Raw genomic sequence first — 20,228 nt, 5'->3', positions numbered from 1 at the left:
GCTGTGGCTTAGAGTATAATGAGTATTGATTTAGTATCTGTTTCAAGTTCTTATCATTGTTGAGACATGCTGCTGTAATGTGTGCACAGCAGTGCTGAAAGATGTGAATATTTAAAGGCTGAGGAAAATAATTCGGTTTCAGCTTTTAGCAATGGAGCAGTGTGCTTCAAATGGATTTTCAAGAGTTGCATGGGACCAAGATCAGCATATCCCACGAGCGCCTGTGAGGCACTGATAGCGACAGTGAAGAAAAAGCTCCTGATGACACCGGAGTCCCTGTTCCACACTGACCTGATTTGTTACTTCTAGCGTGGCCGGGTTGTAAGTGGTAATGCCATGCGTCCCCACTGAGAAGACTCGCTTGTACCTGGAACACAGAGACAGGATGAGTCAGAAACAAAGCCTACCCTTCACAAACCACACATGGCAGCAGCAGCAGCAGCAAGTACAACAGCTTAACATCAGTGAATGTGAGATAGGAAGCTGAATGCGTGACAGTCTTTCAAAGATGGGGGTTTCCTGAAGCAAAGCTAACGGATGCAGTGAGAACGTGTGATCTCAAGATTTACAATGTCTCTGACATCTGCAGGACGAGGCGAGAAGGAAAGAGATAAGAAGCTCCTATTATTTAGATTGTCTGAGGGTTTGCGTGTTGAGATAAGATCCAGATGGAAAGATCCAGACAGGTGAAAATAGGATAACAACATCTATACCTGCCCAGTGCCCATTTAGAAGCTTCTATCTAGACAATTGGATAGGAAAGAATTCAAACATGTAGGTGTAACTCTTATCAGCATAGAATAATAACAATAATACATCATATTAATAAAAGGGCTATTGCCAGTGCTTAAAGACGCCTTACAACAAAATACAATAAAAGCAGTCCTGAGCTAAGAAGAAGACGGTGGGTGAGGTAGAGGATTATAGCTTGAAAGACACTTTTACCTAAGAAATGTAATATTCTTTGCATATAATTGAATCCACATTTGGCCTCTCTGTGACTTTAAAATAAAGGGTCATCACTTATCGTATGTCAACTGTTTGTGAATGAGTCACTCTGAAACATCCTACACTAATTCTGCAGAAGGGTTATGAGTGTGAGGCTTTGTCAAACAGTAGGAAGGAAGTGTGAAATTCAATGTTGCCAATGTTTCTGCTTACTATGCTGAGTAAATATGTGTGTGTGTGTGTGTGTGTGTGTGTGTGCACACACACATCTGTGTGTAGTTGTGAATTGTTGCCAAATTCATATCATTCGGTTTGAAAATGGGTCATTTGTTATGCATTTTTGCGAGGATCAGGTGAGTTTAAGTGTTGAAAGTAAGGGTTTCTTGTATTTAGTATACATGCATGCTTAACTGCTGTATGGACAACATGTATTTGTAGCACCTCCATAGCAATTTTCGTCTGAACAGTGAACATGCTGACTTGGCTTCTCTCTTTCCTGCACATCCTCACTGGCCTGGATAACATGAAGAGGTCTGGTGAAGTAACCCACGAGTCAAAAGGAACTTCAATTGAGAGGTTATTTCTTCATAATGCATTCGGACTTGAATACAGATTCAATGAATTACATAAACAGAGAGGTCAGGCAGCGGCCTGAGGCAGGGCCAAAGTGGAATATGACTTTCAGGCCCTTCCCGCAGTCAGTGTACTTCCTTTTTTTGCTATTAGACAAATGTCACGTCCCTTTTGTGTACGTTCCTCAATAAAAAGTATAAGCAATTCTGTCCAAACCATCCACTTCCACAATACTCTAGGTTCCGTCTTGTTTGGCCACAAAGTCTAAAGCCCTGCCTGATCTCAGGTCTCTCCAGTACATGTCTCGACCTTGCTGCCAAGTGCCTGGCTAAACTGGGTGTCAGCACAAACTTAGTTCATTATTCATTCTCTGCGTTCATTTCCCCCTTCCCCTTTAATTCTGTCTTAGTACAAAGGCAATGTTCAACCATCGATGGCTGTGTGTGATGCCTGTTTAAAAGGCTAACAATGCATCATGAAGGCTGCTTACGTAGGACAAAGCAAATTAATACGCACAGACATTTTCCGATTCATAAAACACTGCGTATCGTATCGGTTTCCCTTTATAAATCAACTCGAAATGCGGCGCAGCTTTTGCGGGCTTCACGTAAATGATCGGGGGATCCCTGCGGAGTGGAGTCAATTCATGTTTATTTTTTTATTTGGTGGTTTGTGTTCCAGCTGTGCGCAGGGTCTCCACTGCAGTCTGTGCGTCTCAAGCCCCCGCAGCAACTCTAGATCCACCAGTTAAAGGAAATAAAACTAATGTGTTATATCAGCTGCCAAATCTACCAAATATATAGTGTTCTTAGTTTCCATACCTCCTGTGTTTTATGAGCGACTTATCAAGTCTTAGCAAACGGCATTAATCATGATTAAACATGATGGTATATAAAACCATGCTCGTATCTATACAACCTCTAGAAATGCAAAACGGCCTCAGTTTAGACGTAATGCTGCCCTCCTGCTTACCGCATCATTTATGAGAATACACGTCATAACATTAAGACAATGTATTCGAGGTGGTTTTCAATAACATTTCCGTATTTATTTATTTCTCCAAGTTAAGTTTTTGTGTGCACTGAGTCTCAAACAGGCTTTTGTTTAGTCATTTTAAGATTGGCTTTAATCAATGTTTGAAAAATGAATGATTCATATATGATACATGAGGTAACATTCTATTTACGGTATTAAATCCACACATTTCTCTCCATTCTTCCTTCTGCCAACGGTGTCGCAGTTTCTCGTCTCTCCTGTTTTTGTGCTTAGTGCGTACGCATGGGTTAGAGTTTGCGTGGAGGACCGCACGTTTTCCCGTCAAGTTAGTATTTTATAAATCTCAAACATTGCGTAGAAACTGCCGTACGCCATCTTCTGAGCGTACGCACCGTTTATAAATGAGGCCCCTGATGTTTATACTGTACGTCTCTTCCTTTGTGTCCTATTGTAAAGTGCAGAGGAGTTGGACCCTTGTCTAATAGACACATTAGCCAAATTAACCTCTTTATTACACATACTAACCCGAGGAATTTAAATAACCTCATGAGTGTTTTTACTTCAACAAATGACTATTTGAAAACTCATGCTTCTGTGGTTAGGATTTCCATCATACAAAGATATGAAAATCAGAGTACACCACAGATATAGTTTGTAAATAAGGTTACTCTTCATTCAGTTGTACTGTCTTTGGAGCTTTTCCTTCCTCTCACGGGTTTCATAATGCATCACATTAAGCTACTTCCTGTATCCGACTAAACCGCCTTAACAACTGCCTCTCCTCTTTTAACAACCTTTCTCACAGAGAACACTGAGCTGAAGATTCATTGGACAACATCAAAGAAAGCTAGGACCAACACAACGTAATCCTCCGTATAAGACTCAACACACATTAGTTTTAGAGATGCAAAGAGGAAGAGAGCAGAATGAGAAAAACAGACCCTGTACTATATCGGAAACAACTGACAGGATTTCAAATACACAAAGAACAAAGTATAGTCACAACATGTACTGGTGTGCATAGCTGCAGCATCTGGAGCAGCAAGGCTTCCTTATGGTTTAGGAACAACATAGAGACTTATGAATGCATTCAAAGAAGATTCAAAAGAGACTGTTATTAGCATATTCATGCTCTGAGAAAGTCAAGTGCTTGAAAACCCTTTGAGTGACAGAAAACTTTGAGAAGACTCATCCTGTCCTTTCATTAGGACACAAATCATAAATAATATTGTCTACAAGTCACAAGACTTGAAAAAAACATAATCATGGGCACAGATGGAGGGGGAAATACTGCTGCACTAAAGAATTCAAGTTATTTGATAATTGTAACTATTGTAGAAAAATATTCGACATGATTTGAGGATAGATCTACCCAGATATTTCACAATGTATTATATCAACATAAACACTAGGGACATCAATTGGGGAAGCAACGACTTGTGTATTTTTTCAACTCCACCCAGAACAGATGAGCAGTTCTCTCCGTCTGCCGACCAATCTGCCGTGTAGTCCAATTATTTAACATGTGACAAAAATAAGTTTGATCATTTGTGTCAAACTGCCAACTATGAGATGAAATCAAAGTCATTTTTATACATGCAAATGTAGTGTAAAAACAGAAACATCTGCATTCATAGTTAAATGTCCTTTATATAGTGTTGGCACATCAAGTGATGCTGAATCCTGCCTAATAAGCACTTTTTATATATGGCTAAGGGCCGCGCTAATTACAGATGCAACTAATTACACTTTACCTTTGGGATCATGATCTGTATTCACAGTGAAGGGCTGTGCACCTCCCATCTGTGATACAGTACCAGTTTAAGTGTGCTTCAGATATGTTTTCGTAGTGAGTTTTTGCTTTGTTTTTAGACTACAAAGGTTGGTTATAAATCAAACTAGATCGTGGTTTCCAGGATTCACAGGAGACAAAGAAGCCCACAATATCTTAGGTTGTTATAAAGTAAGAACTGTTGCCTCCTAAAACTGTGTGACTCGTGCCCTTTTCATACAGAAGAAGGGCATAGGATGCAGTTCCTCTGAATTGTATTTGACAGATTCATGAGACAACTGTCAAAAGTGAATCCCCTGATGTCAGCATTTGTACATTGATGTCTTCAACTGTAGTTACGCTTCACTGAGATTTCACAGAATTGCATTTCAGAAGCAACAAATTAAGTTTCATTTTCCCCTGTCGCCTGCGCCTTCTCATCGTTCTCTTTCTCTCTTAGGGATGACAGATGAATGACCTTCAAATTCAGTTTTCATCCCCGATAGAGAGGCGTGTTCGACAAAACCGGGCAGAGAGCAACCCACTTTCAAGTCGGTAGGAGGGTCATGGAAATCCGTCGTTCCATTCAGACCAATCATAAACGGGGGTTTAAAGTGCGCCACTGTGTCGCCCTGACTCGGCCTCCCCTGTATCCACCACACAGACATCAACACTGGTCTATGTCGGACCCTTCAGGAAGCATTAGCAGGATGAAGCCTCTGTGATGGCTCATGCTCTGCAGCCCTGCTTCAGTTACCAAAGTCAATGGCAGTCCTTAACGGCACAAAGACATTTAGAGAGCAGGTACTGGTAATGTGACGCCACCGGCTCAAACTGAGCATCTCCATCTTTTAGCATGAGGGACACCCAAGTATTACATCAAGTCACATAGTATGTAATTTAACTATAATCTATCAAATGAAAACAAATACCTTTTGCCTTAGATGATCATGGACATAGGGTTAGGGTTAGCTTACAGCATAAATAAAGTTTGTTGCCCTTATTTTTTTCTTTATTGTACTCTACCAATTTACATAATGTTCTTTTCAGTAACTAAAAAAAATGAAAAGTGATTTCCATTTATTAGTGGTGTCAATTGATTGAAATGTAATAGCGTTTATCACAATCATAATCTGTGGTTAATGATGATTAATTACAAGTTTCAAATACTTCAAATAAACGCACTACAAACTGCTAAGGGAAATAGGAGGATTTTTAAATGTATTATAACATCCGAGCTTAGTTCATGATTTTTGAATTATTGGCATGATGTCCGATTACTTTCCAACACTAAGCTAAAACATCACAGAGAGCCGCTGTGAGTGCACCCTCTATATAATACACACTACACAGTGCATACGCTTGTATGGCAGTATTCCTGCTGTCACATCAATATCTTTTTGCAAGCACTATCTTTTCCTTTATTGCTAACCTCTCCGAATCCTGTGCGACTTCGACAAATGTCCTTTACTTCATTTTCACCACATCCATAGCGAAGGACTTTCAAAATAGTTGGTGATTTATATTCTGTCAAACCACTAATTGCAGCTGTAGTTTTGTTTACTTCCTCTCAATAACAAAATAAGTTGCCCCCTAGAGTAACAATTATGTGAGTAACATTGTGTAACACACTGTTTCATGTTTTGGTATCCATAACACACATGAAGCATCTGGCTGTGTTTACTGTCAGTATCTGTGTCTTTGGGTCACATTTCACAAGACATGCAGCTCATTAGTGCTGATCAGAGGCTGCTGACAGCAGTCTGCAGACCTCCTATCCCTGTCTAAGATTAGGAATGTCAACACAATGGAACAACTGCGTCAGGATTTTACGTGAAGAAGACAAACAAAGTGATGAAGGGAAGACTTTAGGTCAATGTTGCGTTGTAAATCAATACAAAAGTGAGGTAGTAGACAAGGTGCAAGCCCTGAAAAGGCACCAGCTCTCAAAAGGAATCAGTGGGGTTATAAAAACATGTGATGGGTCTTACTTTCCCCTCCAGGAGTGTTTGGTGGTGTAGAAGCAGGCCATGTCTTTATTTTCTTTGACGACATTCATCTTTTCACGGGACCTACAAAACAGACGAAAAGTTATAATGATTAGGGTAAAATAAAAACATAAATAAATATCTTTAAAATGACTTGAAAGGAAATGTTACATTTTTAATTACACAAAAGAGGGGGAGGATGATCTCCAGTTAAAGTCACTAAATAACCTGCACCTTCACAGGTCTTTACGACATCAAGTCTATGTAACATGCGTTCCAATATACTGCCACACACACTTCACACAGACATTCAACATTTTGCTGCTTGAAGAGAGAGACTCCCACATGACATTCCATCGACTACAGAACTAATACAGAGAAAACAGCGATTGTTCAACGTCTGAGTAGTCCATGTGTATTGCAGCGCTCCGTGACTGACTGATTCTTAAATGCCATTAGCTTAGCTATTAACCGTAGGATCAATGCAGCTGGTAGCACATGACTTCCAAATGATTATAAACTACTTGATATGTTTAGATTTACTCAGACGAAGAGGAAAACTAATAAGGAACTACTGCGATATAATCTGCTCAGACAAAACAGAGGTCTTTCACTCCAGTCGGATGTGATGAATACAGAAATAACAACAGTACACCAGCTGAGCTTGTGTCAATACAATCTGGTGCAGAGCCAGAGTGGCCTATTGATCACTTCAGATACACAGGGCAGGGGTTAGACCATGTCTCAGTGTTTTGGCCTCACACACCATCTTGAAGACAGGTATATGATTCCAAACCTGGACAATGAATAAACTAAAATCCATGTTATTGAAACTAAAACCAAAGACTGTCTTTCTCCAATTAGCACAAACCATCATTAGGATCGTTATAAGAGTGATTGTTTGTCAACGATGGTTTCAAACAAAGCAGTAAAAAACAAGATTAAAGCAAATTCCTCTCCTATCCTTAGTGCAGTATTTTGCTGGTGGCTGCACTGTGACAAGAGGAACCTGTGTCAGCACTCTGCCAGGATCCTGGAAAAATCTCACTCCAGTTTTCCTTCCTCTCCATTTCTGAATCAAGGGACAGCAGGTCCACCAACACTGGACTTGGACCTTTAAAAATTAGCCAGTGTCTGGGTCTCAATAATTGATGCCTGTGCATGAGAAACAAAGCTGCAAGGTAACGTCAAGAGCCAAGTTTTGCATCAACAGTTATTTTTTTTTTCTGACACACATTCACGGAGCTGCATAATGAATTTAATCCAGAGCGGGGGGCTGATGGAATGCACAATAGGAGATGCTAACAGCAAGCAGTGCACAGCATGCTCTTTGCTTCTGCAGAGGGCAGTGCAGTTTCTAATACATTACTGCGTTGAAAGCGTTTTGTGAGGAGTTGAAAAGTCAAGCCAGATTCCAGGATTGAGTCATGTGATTACTCCTCCCACCTCTTCCTGCCTGTATGCAGATCAATAGCAATGTAATGATGGGCTATCCTTGAGCAAAAAATAGAAGACAAACGAGGAAAGGAAACAAGAGAATAACAGTCAATGAAAATGGAACCAGACCCAAAGCAAAGCACACACCATTTACATGAAAACTTGTTCCAGACAACTTTTCATCAACATTAGCAAACACGGCTTTTGAAATGGGATCTGAACAACTGTAAACAGACTATCAACCTGGTTAGTTACCAAAAAACAGACTACAGACGCAAGTTAAACTCTAAGTTCCACGACAATTAACCATGTAATATTGTGTTAACAACTCCTTTGCTCTCCTTTGCTATTTCATTCTGTTTCCTTCCATGTTTCTCACAGCTGTGAAGAAAAACAAACAGTTGAATCAGCAGTTTCCTTTGAAAAGCACAATAAAAATGATATGTAAACTGCATCAGCATCAGTGTGGGTACAAGGGTCAAATGATCATCTGTTATTACATCATTATATGGGCCTAACTTTTTCTTATATCTCCAGTTAATACCAAATTGAACATAAACCATATCTGAACTGACAGCAGAATAAAAGCATAGTCTATAGGATTTTTGACATAGCCAGAAACATTAAGCACATATAATTCTGGTTTCTGCAATGTGGTGTTCTTCTTAAAAGCTGTTTCTGCACTTAAGACGTGTTGCAATGTCCTCCTCTTATTTGCCAATTATGTGAATCATCTCCCTGTCAACTTGCACTTACTCTACTTCATCTTATATGGCTCTATAACGATTTAATGAACCACTTGCTTGCAGTTTGTTTTACACGTGACTCGAGATATAAACATATAGGTTACACAAAATGCGTTGAAAAAGCTGTCCGCGATTCTTAAGTCCATTTGATTTTGAGCGCTGGATCCCGATCTGTCAAGTAAATCCATGACAAACAGAATTAACGTTACCTGGCTTTCAAACGCTTAGCCAAACTATCCTTCATTGCAGCGGGCCTACACGGTTAACTGGCTAAAAACAAGAACGACAGCACATTATATGGATGTCGATAGTGCTGCTCCTCCTCACAAGAATAAAAGATAACCCAGAGACTATTGTTATCAGCGTTTGTTTGCTAAATGCAAAAAAGGGGCTGTGGCAGGCTAATGTTGGGTTAGCCTCAAGCTAGCGGCTACCTAGCACTGTACTCGGGTTTTGCAGAAGAGCTAGCTAGTCGCATTAGCAGCGGGGTTCAATCAAGCAAACATGGAGAAGATGGCTTGAAGACAGTGGCAGGTGCAAACGGTTGCAATTACCTGTAAATTCGCTAACGGGTAATTGTCGAAGCCGTCCCTCAGCCCCCCACCCTCCTCCGAGTGCGGGTGGTGCTTCTCAGTTTTCCCACTTTGGTGCTGAAGGTGCTCAGTTACGCCGTATTCCCCCCAACAGGGCTCAGGACGCTGCCATATTCCTGATACCAAGAGAGTGCTACTGCGCAAGCGTGAGGCCTGCCTGTCATGCGGCTGTCAGCTGATTGGTTTGTCTCGACGCGGAATTATCGAGAGGCCGACCCGAGATCAGTTCTTCTCAATTTCCTTCCGTGTTTGTATTGATACATACAGCCGACAACTGACCTCGAAGCAGCGAATCGCAAGGGGCTGGTGCTGACTGGGTTATATGGAGAATCTTTAGTTTCCATTTGTAAGAGTGAATAAACGAACATTTAATAAGCCAGATACATCATACTGAATGTATTAACCATGCTCCAAACACTCAAATATAGACTCTTATTAACTAATAGTTCGATTTTGACAGTCACTTTGCTTAGAGTAAATGTCTAAATGCCTTTTGTTGAATTGATCTAAACTAAATAACTCCTTACCTTCTCCTATTTTTACATGTGCATTTATCTGCATATAACACTTATTGTTAGCTTACACGTATATTGCCAAATAAAACCCTTAAAGTGCAGGTTTCCTGTTCCGGGGGCCTGCTAAATACAAACAGAGACCTGGAAAAATAAAGATTATTGTGCCATCTAGGGACAAAGTACAACCAATGCAGCAATACTTCCTATTATTATAACAGTGAGCACAAGTTAGGCCAACATGAAAATTGAGACCAGAACAAAAATTATCTGGCCACACATATACTGGCACAAAGTGTCATATCGCTTTGATATGAAATGGCAACTTGAAAAAAATAAACACCTGCATACACAACCTTAAGTACATTTATAATAATGTTTTTTCATGTCAAATCATTCTTATACAACAGTTTACTTTAAATGCATCTATTACAAACGTATGGTTGTAGTGCCTATGTTTTATTGAAATGCTTCACATTGCTTCATTGTTTATTAAACATTACATTTTTCAATACATTTATTTATTAATCTTTGCTTTGCAATGATCATCAGTATTGTACAATCTAATATATTTGAGAGTTTGCTAGTTCCTAGGAGGTGGTCTAACTGACCACTGTGGACAGGCAGCCCCAGGGACTCCCAGGGCCAAAAACTGAAAAGAGTAGCTCTGACCCTTCAGAATATGGTTTCAAGGTGTCTAGTACCTGTTTCAAAATGTAAGTGACTCACCGCGATTGAAGGTAAAGGGGAAACATCTTGGTCCCTGTGTCTGACTGATGTTGCACAGTGAAGCAGGGCAACACTGAGTGGTCACATTCTGATGCATCTGATGGTAGGTGACCAACCATGTGCTGCCTGTTAGTCTAATTTAATTACAGCTAGAGAGACATGAGGAAAGTTTCCTCTTTTTTTCTTCGTAAAAAAAACATCTTAACACTGGTGTCATTGGTTTTTGGATGTCGTTTTGGTTTCATTGATAAATAACAAGTAGCCATTCAATTTCTATTAAGTTTTCAATTGGCTCACGTGAAGACAGATTCGTTTTTAATGATGAAAAAGCAGCCATTATGAGTCCAATCAGTAGATTAGTTGAAACATGCATTGAAGAAGAATACTATGAACTGGATAATTGTATTTAAATTGGTAAATAAATACTGCCATATGTTTAATCCACCAAACTGTTGTTGTGGTGCTAGCAGATTAGGAATTTAAAGAGATATACATGCTCTATTAGGGCTGCCCATACTATTATTTTGGCGTGTAGAACATAAATCTGAAGATATTTTTCAATTCTGATAATCCTAACCTACATCAATTTGCAGTTGAATATGATCTATTTTTCAATTATTTGCTATTCTTCTGGAAAAAAGAGATTAAATTGGGGGTCTTTTATTTTGAAGTCAGGGCTTTTATGTTCCTGTCTGAAGTGAAATTTACAGGAAATTAAACTTACTTGTGTATCAGTGTTTTCACAGTGTGAACTAGTTGAAATGGCTCAAGTCAAAACAAGGGCAAAATCGACTTCTCATTTGAGTAATCTTGTTGGCACTGGGCGAGAGCTGTTGGTGTCTGAACTGCCAACTGTGAGGGATATCCTGAGGTATGGCATCTACTTGAGGGATCAAAGTAAAGATGATAGAAGGAACTACCCAGTGGACCAGCTGGTGGATGATATCTTCCCTGGTCTGATTGGTCAATGGAGCAAAGCGAATGCTCTTTTCAAACCACCTGTTATAAATGAAAAGGTGACCATCATGCCCAAGCTCAAGGAGGTCAGTGAAGTGTTCCCTGGGGAAGGGCAAACTTGATGCCAAAGAGAGGTTCAGTGTCAAGTTAGACCAATTATTTCATATTTTGACTTGCAAGTGTCAGAGCAGTTGTGAGAGGGGAGGCTGTGATGGCTGATCCAAGCCCACATTAACTGTTCCTGCAGCAGAGAGAAAAGGATTCCTTTAAAAGATCTTGCATACATCAAGGGACAGAAAGAGAAGGTTGGAAGTAAACGACCCCACCAAATGGGGGCCCCTGATCTGCAGGAGCATAAGAGACAGGTGAGGACATTGGAAAGGCAGGGGATGGAAAACATGGCTGAGGAAATGAGAAGGAGCAAGGAGGAAAATGCTGCATTGCTCTATGATTACCAATGAAACATGTTTGAAGATACAAAAGAAAAACAGTCATACTTTAAAACATACTGTCATTGGTTTTATGTGACTGGTAAATGTACTCAACATTGTGGCAGTCAGTGTCAAATATGCCATCGTATTTTGCACAGCTGTTTCATTTTAAGATCCCAATCAAAAGCTTTTATGTCCAACTATTATGTCAAACGAGGACCCATTGCTAAAACATATAAATGAATATATGAGATTATACATGTCATGGGCGCAACAGAAAAAAAGGAGATTTTCTCAGAGGAAGCTACTGATGAGGAGCAGAGGTCTAATACCAAGTGACCCACTCAATACTGCCATCTACTGCTTAATACTATACAGTGACGAAGACAGAAAAAACATGTTTTAAAATAAATTATATTGACCTTCTTGCTATTATAACCTGTACAGTTAATTACTTAATAATTCTAAATTAATGAATGACGGAGACTTTTACAAGAAATTAGACAAGATTTAATATTGCTTGCATTTTTTTTTTACAAAAACATGTTTTTACAAAGCGTGTAATACATGTTTTCATATTAATAAGCATGCACATTTCTTTTATGATGTTTCATGAATATATATTATATTATAACAATCATTCGACCATAACTTTCATGTTGCACGCAATACGTAGTGCCGTTTAACGCACCCCTAGTAACCAAGGCAATGACGCTCTTCTCCGTTACCAAGGCATTCTCAAGGCAAACACTAGCTGGAAAGCTAGGCTAGCCAATCTGCCAGATAATCTTATAGCTATGATTTAACCCGGTTTAGCCTCCTCACTGAGTTGAGCTATTACTACAAAATAGTTTAGTAGAACCCTCGACTCCACCACCTTTCCGTTTGCTTCTAGTCCGTTTGCTGCGTGGCCTACATTATAGGCTGAAACACCCATTTCTCTTTTTATCACCAGTCTACAAGCTAAGCTAGTAACGTTAACATTAGCTGCACAGCCACCATGGTAAGTAGTTTCGTTCATTTGTGGTTATGGGGGTAGCCAGGCCACCTGTTTGCTTTTGGAAGTTAGTATGCTAATGTTCTCGCTCCGTTTTATTAAATGACTGTTAGACAGTTAGCCCCAGAGTTAGCACACAGTATGGGCAAGCTCACGTGAATAGGCCGACACATATTAGCAGGGGGGAAATCCTCTTCAAGATAGCTCATAAGCTAGTTGTGGTTTTCATTAGCTTCTCTCTCTCTCTGTTCATTTTACATCAGTGATGACAATCTATTATCTATCCATGTCTCCATGTAGGCTGAATTTGGGTTCAATGAACAGCATCAAAATGAAGTCATCAATTACATGCGATTTGCACGTTCAAAGAGGGTCCTGAGACTAAAGACTATTGACTCCTGCTTCGAGGAACTCAAAGATAGCAGGTAACTTGTCAACCTTACCTTTCTTTTATCATTGTTTTTATGTAAATCCCACTTCTAATTTAAAATATACAGTATAACAACAGTGGGTTGGAACTCTAATGTGTATGTTTCTCTCTGAAGGCTGGTGGAGGAAACCTTCACAGTGGACGAGGTGAAGGAGATGCTGGATGGGCTGCAGGTGGTGGTGCGTGGGGAGGTGGAGATGGAGCTGATCAACACAGCCCACACCAACGTGCTGCTGCTCAGGCAGCTCTTCTCACAGGCCGAGAAGTTCTACCTCCGACTGCAGAGTGATATCTCAGAGCTGGAGAACAGGTGAGCAGGGAGGAAGGAAACACATTCAGGTTCAAGATTCAAGGGTTTTATTATCATGTGCACACTGCACAGCTACAGTGTAGTTATGGCAATGAAAATCTTAAGTCCCGAGCTCCTACAACAGTGCAACATATTATATAAAGGACATAAGACAACAAAATAACAATAATAATAAACAAAAATTAAACATAGTGCAAATGAACAGAGTACGATAGATTTGAATAAAAATAGAGCAGGTGAAAGAAACAGAATGTAAGGTTAAATATTGTGATGTGAAATACAATTAATAATAATAATAATAACAATAAATGTAATCCTCCAACAGTGCAACATATTATATAAAGGACATACTGTAAGACAACAACATAATAATAATAATAATAATACAAAAATAAAAATAGTGCAAATAAAATAGTGCAGGTGAAAGAAACAGAATGTAAGGTTAAATATTGTAATGTGAAATACAATTAATAATAATAATAATACATTTAATTTGTATAGCGCTTTTCCTGGTGCTCAAATACGCTTTACATAAAATCAGAAACAGAAACAGTACTAAGAAAAACAGAATTTAAAAACTAAATAAACTATAACTATTATGATAATAAATTAAATAAACTCTAAAGATGCAACCAGATGAATGCTTTGGTTTATGGACGCAAGAACACACAGAAAACATTTGTCTTAAGGTCAACGTGATATTTACTTCCACAGTAGTATATGACGTTTTTATAGAGATATGATGTATTCTACAGCGCCTTATAAGTCATGAAAAGAAAAAAGGACATATTATTCGCACTTGTTTGCACCTAAAATAATCCCATGTCTCATTCTTCCACATTAAATAAGCTGTGAAAAAGTTGAAATTTAAAATGGTATGGATGGAATGATGTGACGGTTCAAGGTCAAACAGAGTACCACACCAAGGTAAGAAACGAGAAAGGCTCCTCTAAACATTTGATACACCTTCGAGTTCATGAGAAAAAACTACTTTACTTTTAACCACTTCCTCCTGTTTAGGTTTAGATATCTTGCATGTTAGAGTTTATGCCACGCAAAAAGGTCATTGCCAAGCCACATGCTTGCATACACAATGTGAATTTAACCCTTTTTTTCCATTCCCTTTTTTGCAGCTATGTTCATTCAGCCTGAAAACCACAATGTCAATTCAACCATATTAGAAAAGATCATATTTAAAAAATGTTCGAATTAAAGGAATTTCTTTCTGCATTGCTTATCACCAATAGGGATCATTTATATTTGTCTTTTGTAATTTAGAAGAACTGACTATGTATCCGTTTCCTTTTCGAATACAATTAAATGATTTTATTTAGAAATTGTTACACATTTGTTACAATAATTGAAAATGTACTGCTGTTTCAGATGTTTGAGATTAAGTTTATTTTAAAAACAATCTTTTTCTTTTTTGCTATTAGAAGCTTATTAGCTGACAATAACCTAATAGGCTTTTTTTCAGGATAATTTATCATCATGCTTGTAAGAAAGCAAGGATGCCAAAAGTGCCTCTTCATATTACAAGCCTGAACATAGAGCAATGCAGGCATGTACCTCATACCACTAATATAGATAGATCACGGTCAAACTGCTGTCGGAATGTACTTTGCACTTTTGGTGTATTTAAGCTTTTGGCACAGATAAAGTCAGGTCTTATATACCTGAATGATAACTAACAGATTTAGAAGAAATAAATCATTTCGGTGTCTGTTTTAAAAATGTTGGCTTTGATGTATAACTAATGTCAAACTAAAGCTTTGTCTTGTCATCATGTTCCCTGTTTCGAAGGTGAAATTGAGGAAGCTTTTCCATCATCTGTTGTTATCTGAGTAAAAAAATCATAAAATATTCATTGATGCAGCTTATTATTAACGTATGCTATTGTCCATTGTAATGCTCCACAGTACACACGTTTGAATGTCCTTGGATATTCAGATGAACTCAACCTAACTTCTGACCTGTATAACCTTGTACCTTGTCAACACACTGGGCATGTTATGGAACAGTCTTTTGTTTGTAACATGCACATGAGCCTCAAAGTTGTTTTGTTTTTTCTCAGGGCTCAGCCCTACGTGACTGATACAGTGTTTTAAGCAAGGAATACGCCCCGTGTCACAATCTACGTGTGTTCACCTTCTTTTTAAAAACCACATTTAAGCTTTTCGGAGTGCTGCTCTGTTCACCACAAACATATCTTATAGCTTAAGTGCCAAACTGTCATCTAAAACAAGGGTGTTTATTTCCCTTGCCAAAGCTATATAACTGCCATATAGTAGATTATTTGAATGTCTCAAACAGTAGCGTAGGCAGAAATGTACTTTAGGGTGGGCCTGTAAAAAATAGGGTGGGCCAGATTTTTCTTCTGCGCATCAGAAGCTAACAACAATCTCCGCCGGTACCGGTGGCAGATTACTTTTAGAATACTTTTGGAATACTTTCTTTTTCCATAACAGATGGGTATGTTTTGGTGAACAGGAGACACGTATACGACTGTTTTAATGGCTTATCAAGAACTCAAACACAACATCTTGGTGTCATTCTGGACAGCTCTCTCATCTGCACCACACATAAAAAACATCACCCGGACTGCATTCTTTGTACTGTCTTAAAACCTTTTCTTGGAATATGTTATGAATTGTAAGGTGTCCTTGGGTGCTTTGAAAGGCGCCCCTAAATAGAATGAATTATTATTATTATTATTATTATTATTATTATCTGAAACGATGTAATAACTTTTCAAACTTGTTCCAGTCACTTGCCCCATGCACTCAGCAGCAGCAGGCCATTCACTTTGATTTTATCCCGTTATAAATGTCATAATTTCGACAATAAAGAAATGCTACATAAACGTTATCTTGCACATTTTATCTAACCATCTCCGTTTCTAACTTTCAATATATTTTAAAAGAGATCTCTCTCTCATCTGCGTGCGGGGGCGGGGCCTCACAGACACGCTGCATCTCTCTCTCGCTCACAGACATGCTGTAGCGCTGTGCAGTGTGCACACAGTTCTGCCGGTAATGAATATTACATTTTCCACCAATAATTCCAATAAGTATTCCAAAATGTATTCACTTCAGGTTTACGAAAGTAACTGTAATCAGATTACTCGTTTTTCAAATGTAACGCCAGCTGAATACACTTGCTTTTTGTATTCTGATTCCGTTACATGTATTCCGTTACAACCCAACCCTGTGTATATCTCTCCGGACTGTCCACCAGCAGATGAAAAACACCCACCTCTCCGCCTCTTCCAAGGGACGAGAGTTTCCGTTAACATTTGTTTTCTTCTGACAGCCCGGCAGCAGGAGAGGTGGGGAGAGGGAGAGGTGGGGAGAGGGAGGCGGGGCTATTTCATCCTTATCAGAAAATGATCGTATAGATCGCTGCTAGATGAGGGCAGTGGGGGCTCTTCTTGGAGTCTGGCTTTTTTTTTTTTTTTTCACCAAAGTTCATTAGTGAACTTTGAGCCATCATTTATTTTGCAGGCAGCTCTCTGCCTCTCTCACGTTATTATGGCGCGCGCCGGAACCAACAATCCGTTTTTACCGTAAATGAGTTTGGTTCAGAGGACAAAGCACATACAACATTAATTAAACTCGATATTTGTTCACTTGAATTTCACTTTGAATTCTTGGATATTCTCAATGGGTGAATACATTTTTTATAATAATAATTAAAAAAAATTAAATGACACCGAAGCTTTCTCAGGGTGGGCCAATGAGTAAACTGGGTGGGCCTGGGCCCACCCTGGCCCTATGGTGGCTACGCCGCTGGTCTCAAAACACTGCAGTGGTGAGGTGACAGCTGTGAGAGGAGATGGTATACTATTATCAGATCAGTTTTACTTAGTGTTGCTCACAAAATATATGTGTAACCTTTGTATTTTATAGACACATTCTTTATAATTATTTTTAAATCAGTATATAATATTTCAAGCTTTTTTGTATTCCTTTCTCTGTAATTAAAAAAAAATGCCACCCTTCAATTCTTTTCTCTTCTCGTATAGGGATCTGTTGGAACAAGTGGCTGAATTTGAGAAGACTGACTTTAAAACCCCTGATAAGGTAAGTAATGTGCAGCTCATGTAGAGTGTCACACGGCACAGTCAATATAAAAGTTGTCATTAATCATTTGTTCAAAGGATATTCACACCCACATGGAATGCAGTATCTAAAGAGCGCTCCTGTTCCCTTTTTAGTCGTTAGACGTATCTGCGGTTTAAAAGTCACGCGACATCAGTGAGGTGTGGTTTCATGATATCAAATCAACATTGTAATGCAATACTCCACTCTTTCATTGGTTCACCTTTTTCACACCGTTTTAAAAAACAAGACACCTACCAGCTTTACATTTCTATGAAAATCTAGATGTTTTTTTACCGTTAGATCTTGTACAATAATAGGGAGGTATATTAAACTAAGAAATTAAAACCGTCCTGTCATTTTTGCCATTAATTGTTTACTTTATTCCCAGAAAAACCAAGAAACAAGCAAACCTAAGCTAGCACCACTCAATGAAGGTGGGGTGTCTGAACTTCTCAACAAGGTAAAGGAATGTATTTCATGAATTACAAATACAGATTACTTATAGAAAGTTGTGCACTCCTTCATGCTTGTCTTAAAGGTGGGGTAGGTAAGTTTGAGAAACCGGCTCGAGATACACTTTTTGTTATATTCCATGGAATGCTCTTAACATCCTGATAGCAATGAATATCTTAAGTGCTTTGACCAAAAATCCATTAAAGAATGTAATCTGTGGAAGCCATAGTACTGTAAGAAGCACGACCAATCATTTTAGCCGGCACGGCTAAAGTAACTGGATGGCCTACCTGTCTGTCAGCCTTCCATCTGTGCACAAACTTATCTCGTGCCCTCATTGGTCATGTGCGCGTTCGTGTGTGTTGGAGGAGGGGCTCTGTAAGGAAGTGGCAGATTTCTTCCGGCTGTGTATTTTAAAATTCTAGCGCACTCGAGCTGGTTTCTCCAAAATGACCTACCCCACCTTTAAATGTTTCTCAAGGAGATAGCCAGACTACAGGAGGAAAATGATAAACTGAAAACCAGGCTGCGGACTTTAGAATCCCAGGTATAGTCATTTTTCATAAATGTTTCACACACAGAGCATATTTTCTTATATTTGATCCACTAGTTTACATGAATTATCTGCTATATATGTATTCTCCCAGGCAACGAGTGCACTGGATGACAGAAGCAAGGCAGAGAGAGCTCTGAAAGACCTTCAGAAGGTGCAAGGTGAACAGCAGGTACTGTTGCGCTTTGGTTCGTAAAGTAGCCTAATCTTTTGTGTTTGCATTTCATTCATCCATTTTTTTCTCCCACCTTTGTATTTTTATTTGCTGCATCTGAATATTTGCTGTCATTTGGTTTCATCTGCTAACTTGGACCTGGAATGGTATGTACCCAGCGGACCAAAGTGTTGCTTTTCTTACTGTGGCTCTGCGTAGGAATAGATTCTGTAGTGATAGCGATAACTGAATCTGAACTTATATGTTGTGTATTTTTCCTTTAAGTTTGCTGCTCGATCCCAGGAGATCGGTAGTCTGGAGGACACCGTGGCTGCTCTGAAGGTGGACTACGAAAAGTCTCTTAGTGCCAACTCTGTGTCCCATAAGAGTTTGCAGGAGAACCTGATCTCTGCCAAACACGACCTGCTGCGAGTGCAGGAGCAGCTGTCCCTGGCAGAGAAGGTACTTCAACTGCAGTGTTTATCTGCAGCTAAATGCATCTTTAGTTAACAGATGGTGTCAAGTTTGGACCAATCGTATATCACGTGTTATGATTGTGTTTGTTTTGCAGGAGTTGGACAAGAAGTTCCAGCAAACTGCAGCCTACCGCAACATGAAGGAGATCCTGACCAAGAAAAATGAGCAGATCAAAGAAATCAGAAAACGATTGCAGAGGTGAGTGTCATCATCATCATCCAGAATATTCCATTTCTGGCTGCTTGAAAAATGCAATTGGAAAAACTCTATTTCAAACATTTCAACAAAAGAAACGAACAAATAGTTGACATTTTAAACTTTCTGTAAGCAAAATACATAAAGATTATCCAAAATACATTAATATTTCATATCCAAAATACACCAAGGAAGACCCCTTTCCGATACAAAAACCAGAACTCAATTGGTGTGCAATAGAAAATATTTGGTAGTAATTTAAAAACACTATGGCCCTTCATGATGAATCTCTACTGTTCAGTACTTTTTACTATTAAAATGGTCAAAGATTTATGTTAGATATTGATATAACTTTCTAATGTGTGACACTGTTATTGCTTTTCTGTTTCAGATATGAGCCCAGTGAATGAGTCCAGAGGATAAGACAGGACCAACATGTTTGAATGTGTTTCAGAGAAGAAACCATCCGTTCCACGGCTGGAAGACGAGAGACGGAAAAAAGCCTTTCCACGAGGAATCGCTCTATCCATGCTTAATCTGCCATCTTCAGTAGTTAGTGAGTAGTGTGAGCAGGAAGGTTGGCAGCACAACTCCTCACACCAATAAGGTCCTGATAAATGATAGCCTTCTTCAGCTGTGCTTTTTTTCTACGTCTCAGTTTTAGGAGCTCACTTACAGTTGCTAGCAGACTTCCCTCAGCGCTCTATGCAATTTCTTCCACGTCCCTGTTTGAAGAGGCCTTGTCCATTTGCTGAATTTGACAGTTGCTCACTGTCTGCCTGAAGCGTTGCAGTCTTATCTTTCAGATGGTTAAAGGAGATGTTTAGCTTTCTAGCACAGGGTAATTGATCAATATTTGCTGATTAGGTTTAATT

The 20,228-nt window shown here is 39.2% G+C and overlaps 2 protein-coding genes across 5 annotated transcripts in view; one reads left to right on the top strand and one right to left on the bottom strand.

Moving 5' to 3' along the window:
• Positions 1-9,181, bottom strand: part of LOC117465517 (dnaJ homolog subfamily C member 13-like) — a 29,509-nt gene extending 20,328 nt beyond the window's left edge. For all 3 annotated transcript variants that reach the window (XM_034108347.2, XM_034108348.2, XM_034108349.2), the window contains exons 1-3: positions 9,014-9,181; positions 6,280-6,360; positions 292-367 (exon numbers count right to left, since the gene is read on the bottom strand). In XM_034108347.2, the coding sequence (XP_033964238.1) occupies positions 292-367; positions 6,280-6,347 (144 nt within the window). In that variant the 5' untranslated portion in view covers positions 6,348-6,360; positions 9,014-9,181. The remainder of the gene's footprint in view (positions 1-291; positions 368-6,279; positions 6,361-9,013) is intronic.
• Positions 9,182-12,391: 3,210 nt separating this feature from the next.
• Positions 12,392-19,984, top strand: lztfl1 (leucine zipper transcription factor-like 1). 2 transcript variants are annotated; one of them, XM_034109110.1, is made up of 10 exons: positions 12,392-12,684; positions 12,979-13,103; positions 13,224-13,418; positions 17,443-17,500; positions 17,910-17,981; positions 18,456-18,521; positions 18,622-18,699; positions 18,985-19,143; positions 19,253-19,356; positions 19,745-19,984. In XM_034109110.1, exons 1-10 carry the CDS (start codon positions 12,682-12,684, stop codon positions 19,761-19,763), a joined length of 879 nt encoding a protein of 292 aa, XP_033965001.1. In that variant the 5' UTR covers positions 12,392-12,681; the 3' UTR covers positions 19,764-19,984. The 2 variants fall into 2 exon arrangements, with proteins under 2 accessions (XP_033965001.1, XP_033965000.1); XM_034109109.1 differs by having other exon boundaries at positions 18,967-19,143.
• The last annotated feature ends 244 nt before the right edge of the window (positions 19,985-20,228 follow it).

The sequence above is a fragment of the Pseudochaenichthys georgianus genome, chromosome 20, assembly GCF_902827115.2.
Source record: "Pseudochaenichthys georgianus chromosome 20, fPseGeo1.2, whole genome shotgun sequence".
NCBI classification, from domain to species: Eukaryota; Metazoa; Chordata; class Actinopteri; order Perciformes; family Channichthyidae; genus Pseudochaenichthys; species Pseudochaenichthys georgianus.
Note: the sequence above shows the minus strand (reverse complement) of the source record. Positions and strands in the feature narration are given on the sequence as shown.

Excerpts from the sequence above, each read along its gene's own strand:
- lztfl1 (XM_034109109.1), top strand. Across the intron at positions 13,104-13,223 it reads GAGGAACTCAAAGATAGCAG|GCTGGTGGAGGAAACCTTCA; the intron begins GTAACTTGTCAA and ends TTCTCTCTGAAG. Across the intron at positions 19,144-19,252 it reads AGCTGTCCCTGGCAGAGAAG|GAGTTGGACAAGAAGTTCCA; the intron begins GTACTTCAACTG and ends TTTGTTTTGCAG.